Below are 18,360 nucleotides of genomic sequence, written 5' to 3'. Positions count from 1 at the left end.
CACTGCACTGATTTGGATTGTTAAGCAACTGAGATGCCTTTTCCTCCCCACAGCAATTTGGAGATTAATTGCATTACTGCTGCACCAATTATAGTGAGACAGTCATGCTATTCAATGGAATATTTTGAATAAAATTAGTTTAAAGATATAACTCTCCCATAGGTTTCTGTAGAGGAAAACTCCAGTCAATTTCCCTGACATAAAGTTAAATACTTTAAATTACCCATGATGAATAGTCAGGATATTCAAGAAAATGAACTTGGAGGAAACCAAGCAAAGATTTAGTTCATATCTTCAGGTCAGGTCACAATATTTAAGTGTTATCAGCTATTTATCTTTTTCACTAAAGAAAATCTACTTGTAATTTATGCATAGGTAAATATTCTGCTTTGTTACTTTCTTTGCCTTTGATAGTTGAGATTCTAAAGACTATATACTTTTGGAGAATAATATACTTGCAAATTATTAGGAATACCATGCAGTGGAGAATTTCAATGTGGGTGTAATCAAAACTATCATTTTCTGTCTAGAAAAATATATTCCAGGACTTCTTCAAATAGTGTACCCTTACGATTTTGTCTCCTACCACAGAAATTATTTTTCCAGCAAGGGGCTAAGACTTAAATAGTGATATCTTTTCTGTCATTGCCCCAGGGATTTTCTCAGTTAATTTCCATAGATGTCAACAATTAATGTTTTGTGTAACTCTCTTTGCATAGCAATGGAAGAGTAACACAAACAGCACTGTGAATTTGATTGTCCTCTAGTTCACTTTCATACATTTGAATTTTTTTTGGAAATCTTTCATTTGTGGGTCTAAGGTCAGACCTTGTTCAGCATTTTATATCATTGTGTGCATCTGAAATTTTAAATGCTCTAATCTCATCCTAACTAATTGTGTTAGTAAATCATCAAAAGTTGATGATTGCCTGGAAAAGTTTAAATTGTCTTGTTTGTCAAGACTGAGAAACCTGCATGTGAGAGAAAGCTAGTTTTTGTATGCAGAAAAATAGGCCTTGACTATAAATGATGGGAATTATAGAGTTGGATGTGTTTTCTTTCCTAGGCATTCTGTGTCTCTTGTGTCTGTGATAATATCCAAATGGAGGAAAATTTTGTTGTGAAAGCCCAACAGATTCTGTATAGAAAATGAAGAGCAGAGAATAAGGAATCACTGGGTTATAATTGTAGGTAGCTTAGTCAGGAATTCTATTTTAGCTTGAGCTAAGCATTTGAGTCTCCATTAGAGTTTTCTGGCCTACTAAATGAAAGGATCAAACCTACTTGGCTCTTGAGAGTGTTGTAAAGACCAAATAACCTATGCAAAATGCCTTGAAGATGAAAACCTTCTTTTAAACACCGTTGCTTTTATTACTACCAACCGTTGATGGGCCTCCGACTCAGACTTGAAAGGGAAGGCCTGTGTGATGGCTGCATGCAGCCTGCAGGATCCACGTGGCCACATGTGCTGAGTGGAGCTGTTGAAGATGACTGCCTTTTGGATTGTTTCACCCGGCATTCTGTTTTTGTTTTGTAGCCTAACAGCAGTGGTCAAGTAGTAGGGAAAGTGCCTGGCCATTTCACTCCTGTCTTGGCACCCTCTCCCCATCCCAGTGCAGTGCGACCTGTGACCCTGACCATGACAGATACTAAACCCATCACTACATCCACTGAAGGTGAGGCAGCTTCACCTACAGCGACCAGTAAGTATTTCTGTAGGAAATGAGAAATGTCCATCAAAGACACCATTGGATATTTGATCCAAGGTGGAAAACATGGCAACTTTTCTCGCTACCTGACCAGATGGAGATTTCTCATTTAAGTGGAGCTAGCAGGCATGTAGGTGGCCTGGCTGTCACGTGCTCTCTCTTATCAAATGTCTTTCAGTGCATCATATTTGAAAAGGGAGAAGCAAATTTGTTTGAGTAAACAGTTGTAACAAAATAATAAGGCATGCCTGCTTGTTCAAGGTATCCATTGACATCGCACTGAATAAAATTATGCAGTGTATAAGGTTTTTATATCACCAAAGGGAGATTAGATAATTGTTACTTTATTGGAGCATTCCTATAGAAACGAAGCCCCTCCATCAGGCAGACTGAATCAGTGCCTCTGTAAGATAATTGCATGTTTACCTTACTGTAGGTCCTGTCATTGTTAGAAACAGTCACACAATGTTGGGTGCAGGCAAGAACATTTCAAAGCTTAGTATTAGGCACATGTAAGCTACCTGCACTTTCATTATCTGCAACTTTTCCTTTAAACCGTTTCATTATTTTACCTATCATGATATATCAGATACTACGCTTATTACCATGGACATAACATTTTAAATGTTGGAGGTTTTGCAAGTGAACTTACATAGCCCATTGGACAAATGATTCTTTTGCTTCTTCATTTAGAATACTTAGAAGTGTATGAGGAATAAATTTTCAATCCGCTTCACCCATATTACCAGCTTCTTAGAATTGGAGCTGTGTGCACAGATTAGCAAAGTGGAATGGACAAAATTCCAGTAGAGAAGAATTATCATGCACCCCCACAATTATACATATGCCTTAAATTTAAACTATTTTTGTTTCCTAGAGCAAGGAAATTCTTTTGCTCTGGAACTCTGCATGTGAAATTACACAACTAGAGGCACCATTTGCTCCCTCTTTCTGCACCATTGGAAAGACACTCTTTATTAATGACGTCTGAAAAACTAGGAAGAAAAATGGAAAATACTTGGTGTATACAGTGAATATTTAGCATTTCTTTCTCCAAATTCATGAGTCCCTATAAATGAGGGCTTGTAATACCCCTCAATGTTTATTAATGCTTACAAACTGTTGGCAGCGGGTCCTACACTAAGCAGTTTCCTAAATACATAGAGAAAAGTGAATTTATTTTTTTAAAAATATTTACCACGCACATTAGAGTCACTAAAATTCTATATGCAGATTTTAAAAGTGAATGTCACAACATCTTTGAACAAACAAGTTAGTGATTTAAATAAAAGCACATAGAAAGTAAGATTTTAAAAAGTAGTTGCACTGTCACAGAGTAAATGTTTAAAGCCCAGTTCTAAAAACTTCTGGCTCCCTCTATTATGGTGACGTTAATATGTGAGATTCAGAGGAGGAGCAGACCCAGATAGTCACAGCTCACTTCTAGGAGTGCCTTCAGCCTGTTAGTTAAGAAATTGTTTTTATATGCACATACAGGTTGTTCCAAAATGGATCTAAATTGACTAGTAAAATCACAGAACATTCAGAAGGAGTACCTTGGTTGTATAAAGATGGCTGCGTCAGTTCATTTTCCACTCTTACATGAAAGAAATATAGTGAGTAGTTTTTCTTCCTTAGAAGTGAATTTGTAGATCCAGCTCCCTAGGCACCACTGCTAATGGAGAACTGGTTACTGAGCTGATGGTAACATTAAAGAAAACACACAGCCTAAGGGCACCTCTTTCTCATGGTTGCGAAGAAAGGACAGCACAGATTCAATGCTAACTCTGGAAGAGCGATGCTGTCCTGGGCCCATGTGTTGAGTTTGAGTCCTGGTCATGGAGTGGGGGTCGCTGGTTACTGATGGCTGCCCTTGCAGGGGCCCTTTAGTCAGGAGTAATTAAAAGATGAATTGTGAGCATCTTCCACATTTTTTACTAGTTGACCTAAAAAAGCCTCAATGATCAAATATTCTAGTCCTTTAAATGAACATGGCAGAATGAACGTATTGATTTTTAAAAGCCAGCCTATTTAAAATTAATGTCTGAATTCTTTGTTTGTAAAACCTAATGGTTTTAAACTAAGAAAAAAGATCTCTTCAGATCTGTGAATGTAATATATGGTAAAAACTTAGTTCTGCATATTCTGACAGGGAGCAGTGGAATTGTCTAATGCTGGGAAAATGTGTTAGTCCTATTCTTGTTAAAACAAGCAAAAGTCTTTAGGAATATGAAGAACTTTTCTGTGCAAAGTTCACTCTATACCAAAAAGCACCTGTACAAAAAGTATTTACAAACAAGACCCCTGTTAACATAAAGAATAGTCACTCTATGTACTTAACTACCTGGTGACAAGTATTTCCGAAGGTGCCACCAGCTCCCTTCCTGACCAGTCACAAAACATTGAATTTTTTACACTTACGGAAAATAAGGAATTTCTCTAAAAGCCTTTGTATCAAACTAGAGGGCATTTTTACATTAAATAAAACACTGAGTTTATTCATTCTATATAATACACAAAAATAGGCTCCTCCTTCAGAATATTAATATTAGATTTTCTTTTTAGGAAGACTTTTAAGTAAGACCTTTTTCATCTCATATCATCAAGCACATCTGCTTAAGTCCTATCATAAAAAGCTGTCACTTTTTCCTGACATTTAGAATCACAGACCATAACTGATTATTTTCTATTAGACCACTAACATCTAGTAAATGGTCACATCCGGGCAAAGGACCCTTCTGCTTAGCCAATCCTGGGCGCCCCTACAGGACTGTACCCGGACATGTAAGTGTGAGACACTACACCAAAGCATGAGATGTGATTTACTAGATAGATTTTTTTTTTAAGGGGGGATAAACTCATTGATTTGAAATCAATTATCATTTCTTTTCTATCACTCAGACAAAAAGGAAGAGAAATGGAGACGACAACTTTTTTTGGTTGCAAATCCCACTTCTCTGGGTTTCTTATACATGGACAGGGTGTTCATTCTGATAGTTCACAATTTTTATCTTTGTTTTTGTTCTTCCTTAATCAGCCTACACAGCCTCAGGCACATCTCAAGCCAATCGATATGTGGGACTAAGCCCAAGAGACCCATCCTTCCTACATCAGCAACAGGTGGGCACGTTTCACCCAGGTGTAATGGTGTAGCCACGCTTTGCTTCGGTGCTTTTCTCCATGTTGCCTCTCAGATCTGAACTCAGAATGGGGCTCACGGGGCTTCTGAGACCAAAATTGATCATTTCGTCTTCCAAAAATTTTTCTCATTTATCCCTTGTTTCCTTGCCTCTCTGAACAGAGTTTCTCAATTGGCTCATGACCTCTTCCATCTTCTCTGTAGCATATATTGATAACATCCACAGACACTATTGTGTTTCAGCCAATGGGAATTTTCTGCAATCCTATTGGCTGTTGAGAACTTAGTAGCCTGTAGCTTTCAAAGGCAAACATTGAAAACCAATTTAAAATCCAGTTAAAGTAGAAGCAGTGCATAATTTGTGTTTTTGAACCATTTTATATTTTCCAGATGTTTTTCTCCTTACTTTTGTATTTTAGTCCAGGAAGATGAGTTATGAAGCTAAAATCTCAGGCGACACATCATTGCTATTTTAATAGGTTTAAGTTGGTTTAGTGATTTCAGATGTGATAAAACACGTTTTTTTTTTTTTTTGGTTCTGCCTTCTTACATCATTTATGTTTCAAGTAGCATTTTAAATTTCACATCTCATTAATACTGTAAATTTAATGCAAATGAAGTGTTTACCCAAACTGTGAAAATATACAGCCAGAATTAATGGTGGCTTATAAACAAATTAGCCACAGTCAAAAGCATGGACCATACCAATGCAGAAATCCCAGGATTCCAGTTACAGGATAACAGATAATTCTAAACACTTCAGAATTCAAATATATTTTATGATGCATATGTTTGCTGCTCTCAAGTTTTGATAGCAGAGCTGTTTGAAATTAACAGAATGCAAAATATTACATGGGGAAAATAGCCTGTGTAAATAAGAAAGAGCCAGTATTAACTAACTTTGCTCTTCATTTGTAAGTTATTTGTGCATTTATATGAGTTTCCACATGTATAGAAAGCCTGTGCAGGTGTTTATACCCACTTACTTTGTTCTAGACCTGTCCACCACACTTAGATATTTTTGTGGCCTGTCTCTACTGTGCTTCATGTGGAATTTTCAGGTCCTTCCCAGTTACAGGCCAAGGTGGTAGACTGCACCACATGCAGAGTTTAGAAAAATCATAAAGATGATAGCTTATTCAGGATACTTGTCATTTTGCCAGATTTAAAAAAAGCAAAGTGAAACAAAAGAGTGAGGACAAACTGAAAACATCTGTATACAGTTATGAAAATACCAAATAATAATTAGTGGTTTTGCCAGCCAATGGCTTTTCAACATAATTCTCTGGAATGTTGCTTTTTTTCACCTCTAAAATTGCTGTAATATGAAATGTGTTATAATTACTATAATATGTTTCTGTTTGACAAATGTATGTGTTCATTGTGTTTTTTAAAACATATGCAGGATTTATAGGTTTAGAAACTTGTTCTTTCAAAAATCATTACACATTTTTTCAGAAATACTTTTGTCATGGGATTTGCAATATTCTTTAAGACATATCTCTAATTTCCATTTAATTTTTATTTCATAAAAACATGCCTCCATTATTTAAACCTTTAGCCCCAATCACATTTAGAATATTCTAACCAATTCCATGTTTTTAGGAGCAATTGTCCTCTCTCCCTGTCTAACCCATGGCAGCTTTAATTTTCTTACCACTTCTGATTTATATTGGAGCCTCCTGCAATTATGATCATGAAAGTTCATTAATATTAAAGTTTACTTCATCTTTCATATATCTAAAGATAAATCAGGAAAAGCTAGCAAATACCACAAAATATGGATTTTAATGTACATAGAGATGTGGGCATATTATAATTGAAAAAATACATATGATTTCTAGAACAACAAAATTTTTCATCAAAGATTGCCACTTTTTATTTAAGTGGACATCGTTGGGTGAAGACCACTTACAATATGAATATATTTTGTTTGGTCAAATGGAGTTGATATTTATGGAATACATGATATGTATTGATCCTTGCAAAAAAAAACCATATAATTTATGTTAAATTTTTTAAATACCATGCAGATAGCTCATTTGTTCTCTATGTAATAATGAAAGAGTACCGCTTTTGGATTTGAAAAAACCTAATGTGCCTAATTTATTATGAACTACAGTTTTGAGGCCTGCAGAAGATAATATAAATTTATATCATTATGTACGCATTATATTACTAAGGCTTCAGTTAAAATCCTATGATGTTTATCCTTCCAAATAGTAAAAGAATCATAAAGTTTTATATTTACTATATAGGAAAGGAGGGACAGAATAGTTTGAATGACTTCAGTAGAGTAAAGGTTATTCCTTCCTACAACAGAAATGAGATTGATTTACTGTGTCCTTTCATTACTTTACAAAGATTTAAAGGCGACCACTCTTCTAGCAGCAGGTTCTAAATGCATTTGGTTTAAAGCACTCAATGATAAATGAAAAGGAAAATCAAGGGGTACATGAAATAAAGGTAATCAATCATTTTATATTAGCTAGGAGAAATTTAAAATTAGAAAGGCAATGGTTTTAGTCTGAGAGAGTTCTTTTAAACATTCTCCATAACCTTTAATATACATGACCCCTTAAGAATAAATATTGTCACCAGGTACGTTCTTCAGTTCATGGCGGTTGCTTTATAAAGATTTATCCTTTTAGATTATGAAGAGTATTGATGTGCATTGTTGAGTGCTATTTTTTCTTTAGAAAAGAATTTTAATATAGCTTACATAGAGTTAACAATAAATTTTAAATTATTGAATAATTTTGATCATCTTATAATCTTTCCATAAAATGACATGTGAGGAGAGCTTTTACACAAAGCATTCTTCAATTGAGATGGAAAATATTTAAATATTAAAATTAACCCTATATTTTACTTATAAGACTAATACATTCATATTGGAAAATCTGAATAGTAAAAGTATATGCTTTGTACACATGCAGTTGTATGCTCCTTTTATACAGTTGTGTGTTCCTTTTTACAATGGTTATTACTGATTAATGTTGGTTGCTAACTGCCTTGTTATACTAGTTTTTTTTTGACACTGGAATTTCACCCAACATTGCAAATCTCATTTGAATCCAAAAAATAAAATCACATAATTTTGAGGACTATTTCAAAAAGATTCATGTAAACCAAGTTAATAATTTGCCATTAAAACAATACTCTCTAATTTGCCTTCATAATCAGCTCATGCCAGCTGACCAGGACTTACTTTAGAGTTTTCCTTTATCTGTTAACACAATCTTGAGCACTATTCAAGGTCTGGAACTAGTCTGTCTTTAGCATTACTGGCTTAGTAAATGCATTCATTATTGGCATAGGGGAAATCTTAAAATCAGAACTTCAATTGGATCTTCATTCTTTAACTTTTCCATTGGAAGTTGGTGTAGTATCTTCAAGAACTGTGAGTCTTGGTTTGGCAAACTGAACTCAAGTCTCTACTAAGAAATGCCTTTTTATGGTTTGAAACATTTTCAGAAGTGTAAAAGTCTCTCCTCTTTATTTTTGTAGAAATTTAGTAAAGTGCAGTGTTCATTTTCCTACCTCATGCTTCATAAATACTCTTTGCCCATTCCTTATATAGACAGTGAAGGAATCATATTTCCCAAATTTTATAATCTTGAGAAAATGGGAACTATGTAACAGAATATTGGATGTTGCTTAGAAAGTACAGAAATTATTGTATAATCCAGCCTAAAAATCTTTTATAAATGGAAAATATAAAGAAACTTACTTAAATTACCACCAGTTCCTTATCTTATCAACCTTAGCATATGAATTTGCTAACTTGAGACCTTCTTTTTTTGTTATTATAGAAAGTTTGGTAATATAAGACAATCTCGTTAATTTGATTATCACCCTTGCAATTGAGTCTAAGATCATATTAGAAACATAAATTTCTACAGTTACACATCAATATGAAAATTTTTTTAAAAACCATTCTGGAAAATTGGAAATAAGCATTTTTACAGCTAAGAAATTTCTTGTTCAGATATAAAAAAAAATCATCATTCAAGACAGTGCCATTGAAATGCATATTAATTTTGATAGAGATTCAAGATTTTAGGTGGAATAAATGGGAGGTCACTTTTGCCTTCCTTAAGTGAGACAATTAAGTCAATTAATTGTAAGAAATGATTATATTCACAGTCTCAAAATTATAATCTCCTGACTATATATGCTACCCATTCCTAGAGCTAATAAATGAGTGACCTGATCAATTCAGGTCCTTGCCTCACTTCTCACAATTGCATGGACTTTATCAGTGCTTGAGCTTCAGCATGTACCATCTCCTGCATGACTAATGCTATTGTTTCAAGTTCAGTTACTGGGCTAGTTTATATCAAAATGCTTCCTATATTTTTCTTGATAAAATTTGAAATTAGAATTTGAAAATACTTTTGATTACATTGAAAATGTGTTACACACGATAACAATTTAAAATTTTTAACCTGTAAAAAAATTTTTTTAAAAAACTCTGCTATTAGTTGAAATCCCCTTGTGATATTTATACTGGCAAATGGCAAAGCCAAACCTTGGTACATTATAACCACTGAAAAGGCAGTCATTTATTAGAGGCAAGCAATTGAAAGGACACAAGTGAACTATCAACAAACTTTTCAATAAAGTCAGGAAGCAGGCTATCAACACTTGGGCCATTCTTATTGTGTCTGTTATCATAATTGACAGCTTGACGTAAAACCCTATCACATGCCTTCTGGGTAGGTATGTAAATGGATAAGAGGTCACTTTTCACATATGCTAGCTGGAAAGGAAACACATTTAAAGGAAGTTTCAGTCAAAATAATGGTTATGCAAATGCTTACCTTTTGGGCTAATTCTTAAAATTAAAAAGAAAAATTCTTCCATTGTCTTTTATCATTTGTTCATTTTGTTCTCTTACCTTTTCTGGTTACCACAGGCTAATATCTAGATAACTAATCTCATTCATGTAAAAATAAAATTGTGTTTCATGTAGCCTTAAATTTCAGTCAACACAAGGGAAAAGTTATCTACTTTTCTAAAAGTATTTACTTTAAAAGATCTAAGTTGAATCAAGGACATTCCGAAGTTGTTTTATTTACAGTTATTTTAGTCTTAAATTTTCTTGGGCTGCACATGAAGAACAGAGTGGGAAAGGAACAATGACAGACAAACTGGTGCAAAGAATGAGAACCAGGGATTAGGAGCCAGGAGGTTGGAGTGTTAATATGAAAGGGCACAGCTAACCTTGGACAAGGTCTTAAACCTTTTTCTCCTGGAGCCTTATCTTGGAAAGAAAATTGAAGATGATGGATTCCAATATCTCTTGAAACCTTAAATTTTACATGTTAAAGTAGTCTTTACTGAAAAAGAAAAAGAAAAAAATGTTTCATTTTCTTTTAACTTATGATTTATGGTCAGTAACATTTACTAAGTTCATGGCTTATGCATACCTGTTTAACTTGATTTTGATTTTACTGTGCTAAATTAAATCTCAAGAAGCATGGGTTTCAGAAATTGATATTAGACGTGACTTTAAGGTACCAGGATTGATCTTGGATCTCTCTCTCTCTTTTTTTTTTTCCTTTTTGACAATTTCACTCTGACTACTTTGCTTGTTCAGTAAGTTTATATATACTATTTATTCAGAGGCCATTTCACTTGCTGCATAGCAGGTAATTAGCAATAAAATAAAATTCTACTAATCCAGGCATTAAAAGGAAAGTATGAATATTAAAGTGCTAATCTTTTTAGCTCCCACAAAACCACCTCCATTCCCCCAAAAATCTGTTTCCTTGAGGCATCTGGAGAAATAAACTCAAGAGAACATAAAATATAACTTTCAAGATATTCCCCTAAGGGTCATTGTAAACCTAAAAAGAAAAAAGTGAAAGGTAAATTTGTCTGCGTTGATGATTCTGTTTGCATTTAATGGCTTATTGGTCTGATTGAGAGCTGTCCTCCTCAGGAGGGACTGTTAGTGCAGCAGCCTGTTTGCTGAGCCTCCCAAAGTAGGACATTTTTGTTAACCTTCTTCTGTTCCCAAAGGTAATTACTATGCATTTTACAAAAGCCCCTGTTAATAACAATGAAAGACCCTCATTTGAATAAATAAACTTTTATTCTGAAATTACAAGCAATATTGATTCTTTATGATTATCAGCTACTTAAATAATTATTTGAGTGTAGTAGCTTAGGTTTTTCCATCTATGCAGGCTTTGAGGGGAACCAGATGGTCCCCCATCCTTATTTTTGGAGACAGTCTCATTGAAGTTGTGCCAGGAACAAGCTTCTCCCTCCAAAGACTTCACGAACTCCACCCTAAGAACATATGCAGTGAAAACTTCACCTTTACTCCTTTCTTAGTACTTTGGACTGTTTTAGCCTGACCCGTTTACTGATAGCTTCTTTGGGAGGAAATCCTATATCTTTACTTCACCTTTTATTTGCTTTTAGAATTCTGTGCATAGTTGATTTAATACATCTTACCTTCATTATTTAGATAACCTAAGTTCCTGCTGGTGAGTGTATATAAAGTAAAGAATTAAAATGATTTATATGAGTAAGCATTTCTTAAGGAATATGCTTATGATCAGGTTTGACTTAAAGTCTGAATGCAAAAAACAAGAATTTCTCCCCACCTCCACATAAAAACATATGACTATAACAGACCAAGTTTTGAACTCACTTGTGCTTGGTGTTTTAAAAAAGTTTGATTACTGTGGCAGGGGTGAATACCTATTTTTTAAGAGAAAATAATTGAAACAATCATTAAAATGTTATTGAAGCTTTGGACTAAGGAATTTCTTTTTTTTTTAAAAAGAAAACCATGTATTTATGTGCCACTTAAAGTTAAAATTTTAAAATTTAATTTAAAAATAACAATTGACAGCTGAATTATCTCACATCCACCCTCTCATTGGATAGAAGCTGAAGAATCACTATCCTAAACTCACAAAAGACTATTACCTATTATTTTAAATTTACTTAAAACCTAATGCAAAGTTATTTTTTTATTAGGAATACTGAATTATAATAATATTGTACTTAACACATCCCCCAAAGAAACTTAACTACACTTAGTGTTAACCTTCTAATACCTATAGTCTGTTGCTTGGTGAGGACTGTGTTGACCAAATAAGATTCTTACGAATAAATATTCTTAGAAATAACTATCAAGGGAATCCTTAGTAAATAGGTGACTTTCATTTTATTTCCTTTCCCCACACATTCCTTATTAAAATTTCATTTTAATCAAAGTTTTTTAATTCAAAGATGTTTTATGCAAAAGGTTATTAATTTAAAAAAATGGACTCTGGCTCAGGTAACCTGGCTGAAATAAGGGATAACATATACAACATAAATATGCCTAGTCAGAAGCTTTTGAAAATGGTGATAATGCTGGCCTGCAATCTAAATAGGTAAATAAATTTAAATTGTATTTTATGTTTTTAGTTACTGAAAATAAATTTAATACTAATTAATATCCTATCAACTTCTTTGAAATTATTGCTAAATAATTGACTATTTTGATTAATTTTTATGTATGTAAACATTTTTTTTGTTTGGGAAAATATTTCTCATATAGATATATATTTATATATACACATGTCTTAAGGATAGATAAAAGTGAATACCTATGGTCGGGTCTAACCCGTTTGCGACTGTTGAGGAAAGAACAGTCAAAAAATATGTTGATTTAAGTGTTTAGCGTGTGGACCAAGATAGCCTACTGGGCATTTTTAGGGGTCTAAAACAAACAAAAAATGAGCAACTTTAACAACAAAAAACTGACCAACAATATAACATTTTTCCAAGATGTCATGGCCCAACAGTTGTCTGTGGGACAGTAGCCAATTCTGAGTGACATTCAGATTTCTCTGGTTTCATGAAAGTATGGTCACTTTTTGAAAACTCTAAGCTGAGTACCCCATAGAAACTAATTTGAAGTTAGCAATTAACAGAATTAAGGTATGCTGTGCCTAATTGTACCCTCCATTCTTGAGAATTTTAATTAAGTCAAAACTAGCATTTTCTTTGATAACAAGATCAACAAGTAGTCCGTCCCTAAGGTAATCCTTATGCAAAGTCAATTTCTTGAACTGTTTTTGGATTTTCATAGCCCTTTAAAAACTTGTTATTTTGATATAGTAATCGGTTGGTTTTACTCTGTTATTGTTAAAAATAAAGTTTACCCTATCACATTGAATTTCTATTGACCCACTTTGAGAACTTTAAAAAATCTTGACATATTGCTTCTCACACACTTGATTGAATACATGTACTTCTTTGAAATAGTAAAAGTAGGTCATCATTTGACTAAAAACTAAGTACATTATTCTCTTTTATGCAAATATTATGGTCAATTTTAAGATTTATTTTTATTTCTAATTTAAGTTAATTATTGATTTACAAATTCTTAATGATGTATTTCCTGAGCAGAATCTACATATCTATCCAATCCATGTGTCTGCCTGTCTATCTAAAGGGAATTTTTCAGGTTTTTAAATTGTAAAATCCCTTTTGCCTGAAATATCAGCACAATTAAAACATATATTTTGGTAATTTTAGACTGTAATTTTGGAGCCTCATACAACTGGAAAAATGAGCAGAAACTGTCATTCTGAAACTCCAAAATCACCCTCCCTGAAGAGTGTGCAGGAAGTTGAGAGTCTGGAAGGAAAAGATGCCTAATTGCAACTTTTAAAAGCCATAATGTTAGCAAAATAGATAAAACAGTTTATCACAAATTTTAAAGGCATTTTGGCTCCAATTGTCATCCTGAAATTCTTGAAAAGTATCAGACCAGGTTTCATGGATGGCAGTGAAGAAGGCCCTTTCAATGCAGGATGCAGCTAATTTACAGCCTGGTTATCTAAAGGTTAAAAACCATGGTTTTCTACTGTGTTTTCCCCCCCAAAGTCAGATAAGTTTACTTTCTTAAGCATAAAAATAAGCAATATATCTTTTCAATAAATCTGCTAGCACTGTAGGGCAGCTGTTAACCAAACAGAGCTGGATAGGGTTACTCGAAGGATCTCTGAAGGGCAGAGCTGATGATTCCTGGATCTGGGAAGAATTTGTTTCAGCTTGTATTCAGTGCATTCCTCACTTTTTTCAGATGTAGTAAAGAATTTTAAATACCAGTACTCTGAATTTAAAATAAAAATAGAAATTCTTATCAACTCTTTCCAAATAAGACTACTTTAAGTAAAGCACAATTAGTAAACACCTAAAACTGAACACCTTGATGCTTTTATACATAAGTTAGGGTGAATGTCTACGTAGGGTGGGACCTTTCTCCTCTAAACTGCATGTCTTCTGTTTTGCAAACTGCATGCTTAAAGTTATTGATTATTTTATTCAGTGCAGATAATTTGGTATGTTGCATAGAAAAAAAGCATTTTTATTTTCTTTCTAAAATATATCTCTCTATTGAACATTAACGTTTGCTTTTATTTCAGCTCAATTTGTACTCTAATAATGGCTAATTGTTATGTTCTAAGCACTTGTTTCTCTTGTATGCTTTAATTAATAGAGAAGCATATTGCAATAGCTTTTTCTTTAAAAAGGGTCTAGGAATTTTGCTTTTCAGAATAAGATTTTCTTTTGCTTTTTTTTTTTTTTTTTTTTTTAAGTTGCCTCTTGGGAAAGTAAGGGTAATGCCATATACAGTACTAGTTTGCATGTGTTCATTTAAATACTAAAAACTGTAGTACTGCTCGATCCATATCTGACTGCTAGGTTTCAATTGACAGCTGAGGATTTGTGACTGGACCATGAATCAAAACGGCAGGCATTTATACCCCAGTACCAGTGAGGATACATTGGGAATTACTTGGCAAAGGTAACATTTTAATTATTTCCAACCCTACACTTACACCTCAAACTTCCATGACCTATAGTGTTTGTTTTTAACTAGTTTTACCGAAAGTATATGTGAAAAATTTAGTTGTTTTGGCTATGCCATTCCTCTTCTCCTTCCCCTTTCCTTTATTTCCTGTTTAAATGCAACATCAAATTAATTTGGGACTATAGCATATACTAACTGGTCATTGAGATTTCTAAATACTGTCAAATGTTTGATACAATTTATAATATTTTGATGGGGGAAGGGGTAAAATCTGATTCTTAGATTTTAGATCCTGAAAAATGAAATTCTAGCTTAAGGGAAGATTTTTCAGCATTTGAGGATAAAGCATTGGTCTTTCACATTATATTTCTTCTCATTTTGACTCTCCTCTACTGCTACCTCTAAGCTGTTTTACTATTCATTTATTCCTTTATCAGGAAAAGCTAGAAGGAAAATTTCAAGTTAATCAATTTAATTGTTACTAGCAGTACCCATGAATTTTGGAGTGGGAAGACTGTTGGAATCAGTAACTATGAAGGAATTTGGTTTAAATAAAGTATTAATTCGTTTGTATACTGATGTGACCCATTGAGGGTTGACTTAATTTGGTTGGTTAAGATAATTATTACAAAACTTATTCAAAAGCAGTTCGGATATTGTTTCATGTGTTGGTTTTAGATAGTAAGTAGCTCCAAGATAGCTTCTTATGTGTTATTTTAATAAGTTATGTCAAATTGATAAATCAAATAATTAAAATTCATGGTATAATCATATGTATTAAGAAATAAAAAAAAAAATTGCAGTAGGGAGTAAAGTTGTTCCTTAAGTTCACCAAAAATAGAGCTAACTTAATTTTTCAGCCCAGCTATGATTGTGATCCTTCCTTTTCAGAAAATGCCTATATGAAGTCACATGCTGAGATATTTAGTTGTGATAGAACTAGTTGCTCAGCTCCTTGTTGTTTGATAGAAACTTTTGAAGAGTAAAATTTGAGTCAGCTTAATTAAATGTCCATGTTTGCTCAGATAAAAATTAAGAAAATTATTCATATTGTTTTCTAAAAACTTTGATGGCTTTTTAGTAATTCAATACCTAAATGATTACAGTATGCCTTTTACTTTTTGAAGAGTAACAAACTATCAAATTTAAAATGGATACATTTTTACCTATTATGATCCCTCCTCTGAAAAGCTTGTATTATTCCTCCTTTTGGAAAACAATAGAATATAAGTTACAAAAAGAAGTGGAAGTATCTTATTTAAATAATCTTAATGACTAGGAGCATCAATTACATGTAATGAAAGTACCTTATTAAAAAGTCTGAATTAATACTTTTAAAAGTTAGTTTAATTAGGTTTGATAACACATTGTTTGCATTTTGTTTTATTAAAAAAAAAAACCTTCCTGTATTCCATTTCTGCCCTTAAGTTAGCAAAATGGTTCATGTCTGCATACAAGCTTGCCATATTTATAAGAATTGCAAATCAGATGAAATGTACTCATGTTTGTAAATCAGCCTCTGAACTTCCAAATCTGTTGATTACTGATTGGCATTTACTTAATCTAAAATAGGATAGCACCTTGAAAATACATTAAATCCAATAAAGATGTAAATGATTACCAATTTAAGAAATAATTTCACCTCATTCCTCGTAATTTTTTAAAATCAAAAACAGATATTCCCCCCCAAAAGAAAAGGTGAGTGGACAATGAATCAGAACACATGAATATGGAGTGAATGAATACAAGAATTAAACTCAGCTCTGAGGGGGGTATTGTTCATTTCACAAAGCCCCCTCTTGGTGAAAAATTGATATGGTAAATCAGTTTCAGGTCATAGACAAGAATTCAGAATTAATATTTTTTTCTTTTTCCCCATCTCAAAAATAATAGTTTTTCTTTGGGTTAGTAGATCATGATGTATAGAATGGCCTTAGTGATTCATACAGCTCTTAAGCAGGCAGCTCTGGGTTTGTTTCTTTCCTTTTTGTAGTGACTCAGAAGGCACGTAATTGGTGATGGCAGGCGTCTTGCTTATACATTCTACAGGGATTTATTGCATCTCTGTGTGGGGCCATCCTAAATGCTGTGATGGACAAGACACCCACAGTTCTTAAAATCTAAGTATCACGCAGTTTAGGATAAATACACTCAAACGGATAGCAATTCACTTTGCTTTGTTACCTTTCTCAAATATGGACACAAGTCCATATTTTAGAACATAAAAAGGCCGTGCCTGTGGCATGGTGGCTTTACATGTAATTTATAATTTGTGCCCTGTAGTCATTTTTACAACTTAATGTTTTTTTTTTTCTTCTAGATATAATATTGAAAAAGGGAAATAATAACTGTAACACTACCACTCTTTTCTTTTTCAATGCTAGAGTTGGAATCCAGGGTCTCATGCATCCTAGGCCAGTACTAAACCACAGAGCTATACCCTCAGTTCCTGTAGAAGTACCACTTTAAAAAAAAAAAATTATTTTAGTTGTCAGTGACCTTTATTTTATTTATTTATATGCAGTGCCAAGAATCAAACCCAGTGCCTCACCTGTGCTAGGCAAGTGTTCTACCAACTGAGCTACCACCCAAGCTCCCTGGAAGTACCATTTTTAAGGCAGATCATACATATCTAAAATCTGGGCACAGCTGCAGCTTTACAATCATCTCAGTAAGGTGAAAATATACCAGAAATGTAGATCTGGTCAACCAGAGAATTAAATAATTTAGCTTTGGCATGATGGAATAAAGAAGATACCACGGGTTATTTTTGTTGTGTGTGTTGCCTTTTGTTAAAAACCCCTGGAGACTTTGTAGTGTTTCTGTGTGGCTTTGTGCCATTTGAATTGTCTGCTGTTTGCTGCCATCTCACTGGTTCATGGTTGCCTCCTCTCCCACTTCATGCCAGTTGCCCTCTTGAGGTGTTTGCATGTCATTTAATGCAGCTCCTTTTGGGGACTAGAATGGCAGGTCCTGGGGAGCTGTACAAGTAGTGTAATGAAAGCTGGAATATTTCCTCTGTCCTTCCCCACCCCACCTCAGGCTATAAACACTCCCTAAGGAACCAGAACTGACTTTTGGGAAGATTTCACAGCCTTCCTAGGTTGCAACCTGATGGTGTTTTGTTGTTTTGACCTTAGAATTCTGTGAACCATTTTTCTGTTTGTACACACGTGTGTGGTCATGAGCTAAGGAGTTGCTTGTTCCTTGAGAAAGCGAAGCTTTCTGCCAGAACAGGAGTTCAGTTAACTGCCATGAACACAGAATAAAATGTTGATGAAGATCTATCTCACTTCTACTTCAGTGAGAATGGGTTCCACTCCTGGGAGGAGCATAGGTACCAAATTTGCTCAAGCTAGACACAGTTACGCCTGTGCTTTGTTCTCCTACGTAGACAAATCCCTTTCTTTTTGCACGTGTGCGTTCTGTGGGTGTAAACACATACAGTAGGTACTCCCTAACTGGCTTTCTTTGTTGAAACTATAGGCAGAACTTTGCTTGTACTATGGAATATTGAAAGAGTGGTATAATTGAATGAAAAAGAAAGCCGAAGGACAATCCAAGAATAATATAAACATAAATTATTTTAAAACATTGGAGGGAGTGCTTTATGCAAAAGAGAACTGGATTTAGTGTTTCATTCTCCCTTCTCCCCCTTCACCCTTTTCAAGAAGACG

At 33.8% G+C, this 18,360-nt stretch overlaps 1 protein-coding gene across 7 annotated transcripts in view; it reads left to right on the top strand.

Annotated features, from left to right (window-relative positions):
- NFIB (nuclear factor I B) overlaps positions 1 to 18,360 on the top strand; it is a 222,365-nt gene that overhangs the window by 187,228 nt on the left and 16,777 nt on the right. For 2 of the 7 annotated variants that reach the window (XM_079113135.1, XM_079113141.1), the window contains exons 9-11: positions 1,538 to 1,703; positions 4,747 to 4,829; positions 14,589 to 14,677. The exons of 1 other annotated variant lie outside the window; for it this stretch is intronic. In XM_079113135.1, the coding sequence (XP_078969261.1) occupies positions 1,538 to 1,703; positions 4,747 to 4,829; positions 14,589 to 14,677 (338 nt within the window). The remainder of the gene's footprint in view (positions 1 to 1,537; positions 1,704 to 4,746; positions 4,830 to 14,588; positions 14,678 to 18,360) is intronic. 4 more of the 7 variants (XM_079113136.1, XM_079113138.1, XM_079113137.1 and 1 more) reach the window with 4 other exon arrangements.

The sequence above is a fragment of the Sciurus vulgaris genome (genome assembly GCF_902686455.1).
Source record: "Sciurus vulgaris genome assembly, chromosome: 15".
Classification (NCBI taxonomy): Eukaryota; Metazoa; Chordata; class Mammalia; order Rodentia; family Sciuridae; genus Sciurus; species Sciurus vulgaris.
The sequence above is the reverse complement of the archived record's forward strand: the minus strand, read 5'-3'. Positions and strand labels throughout refer to the sequence as shown.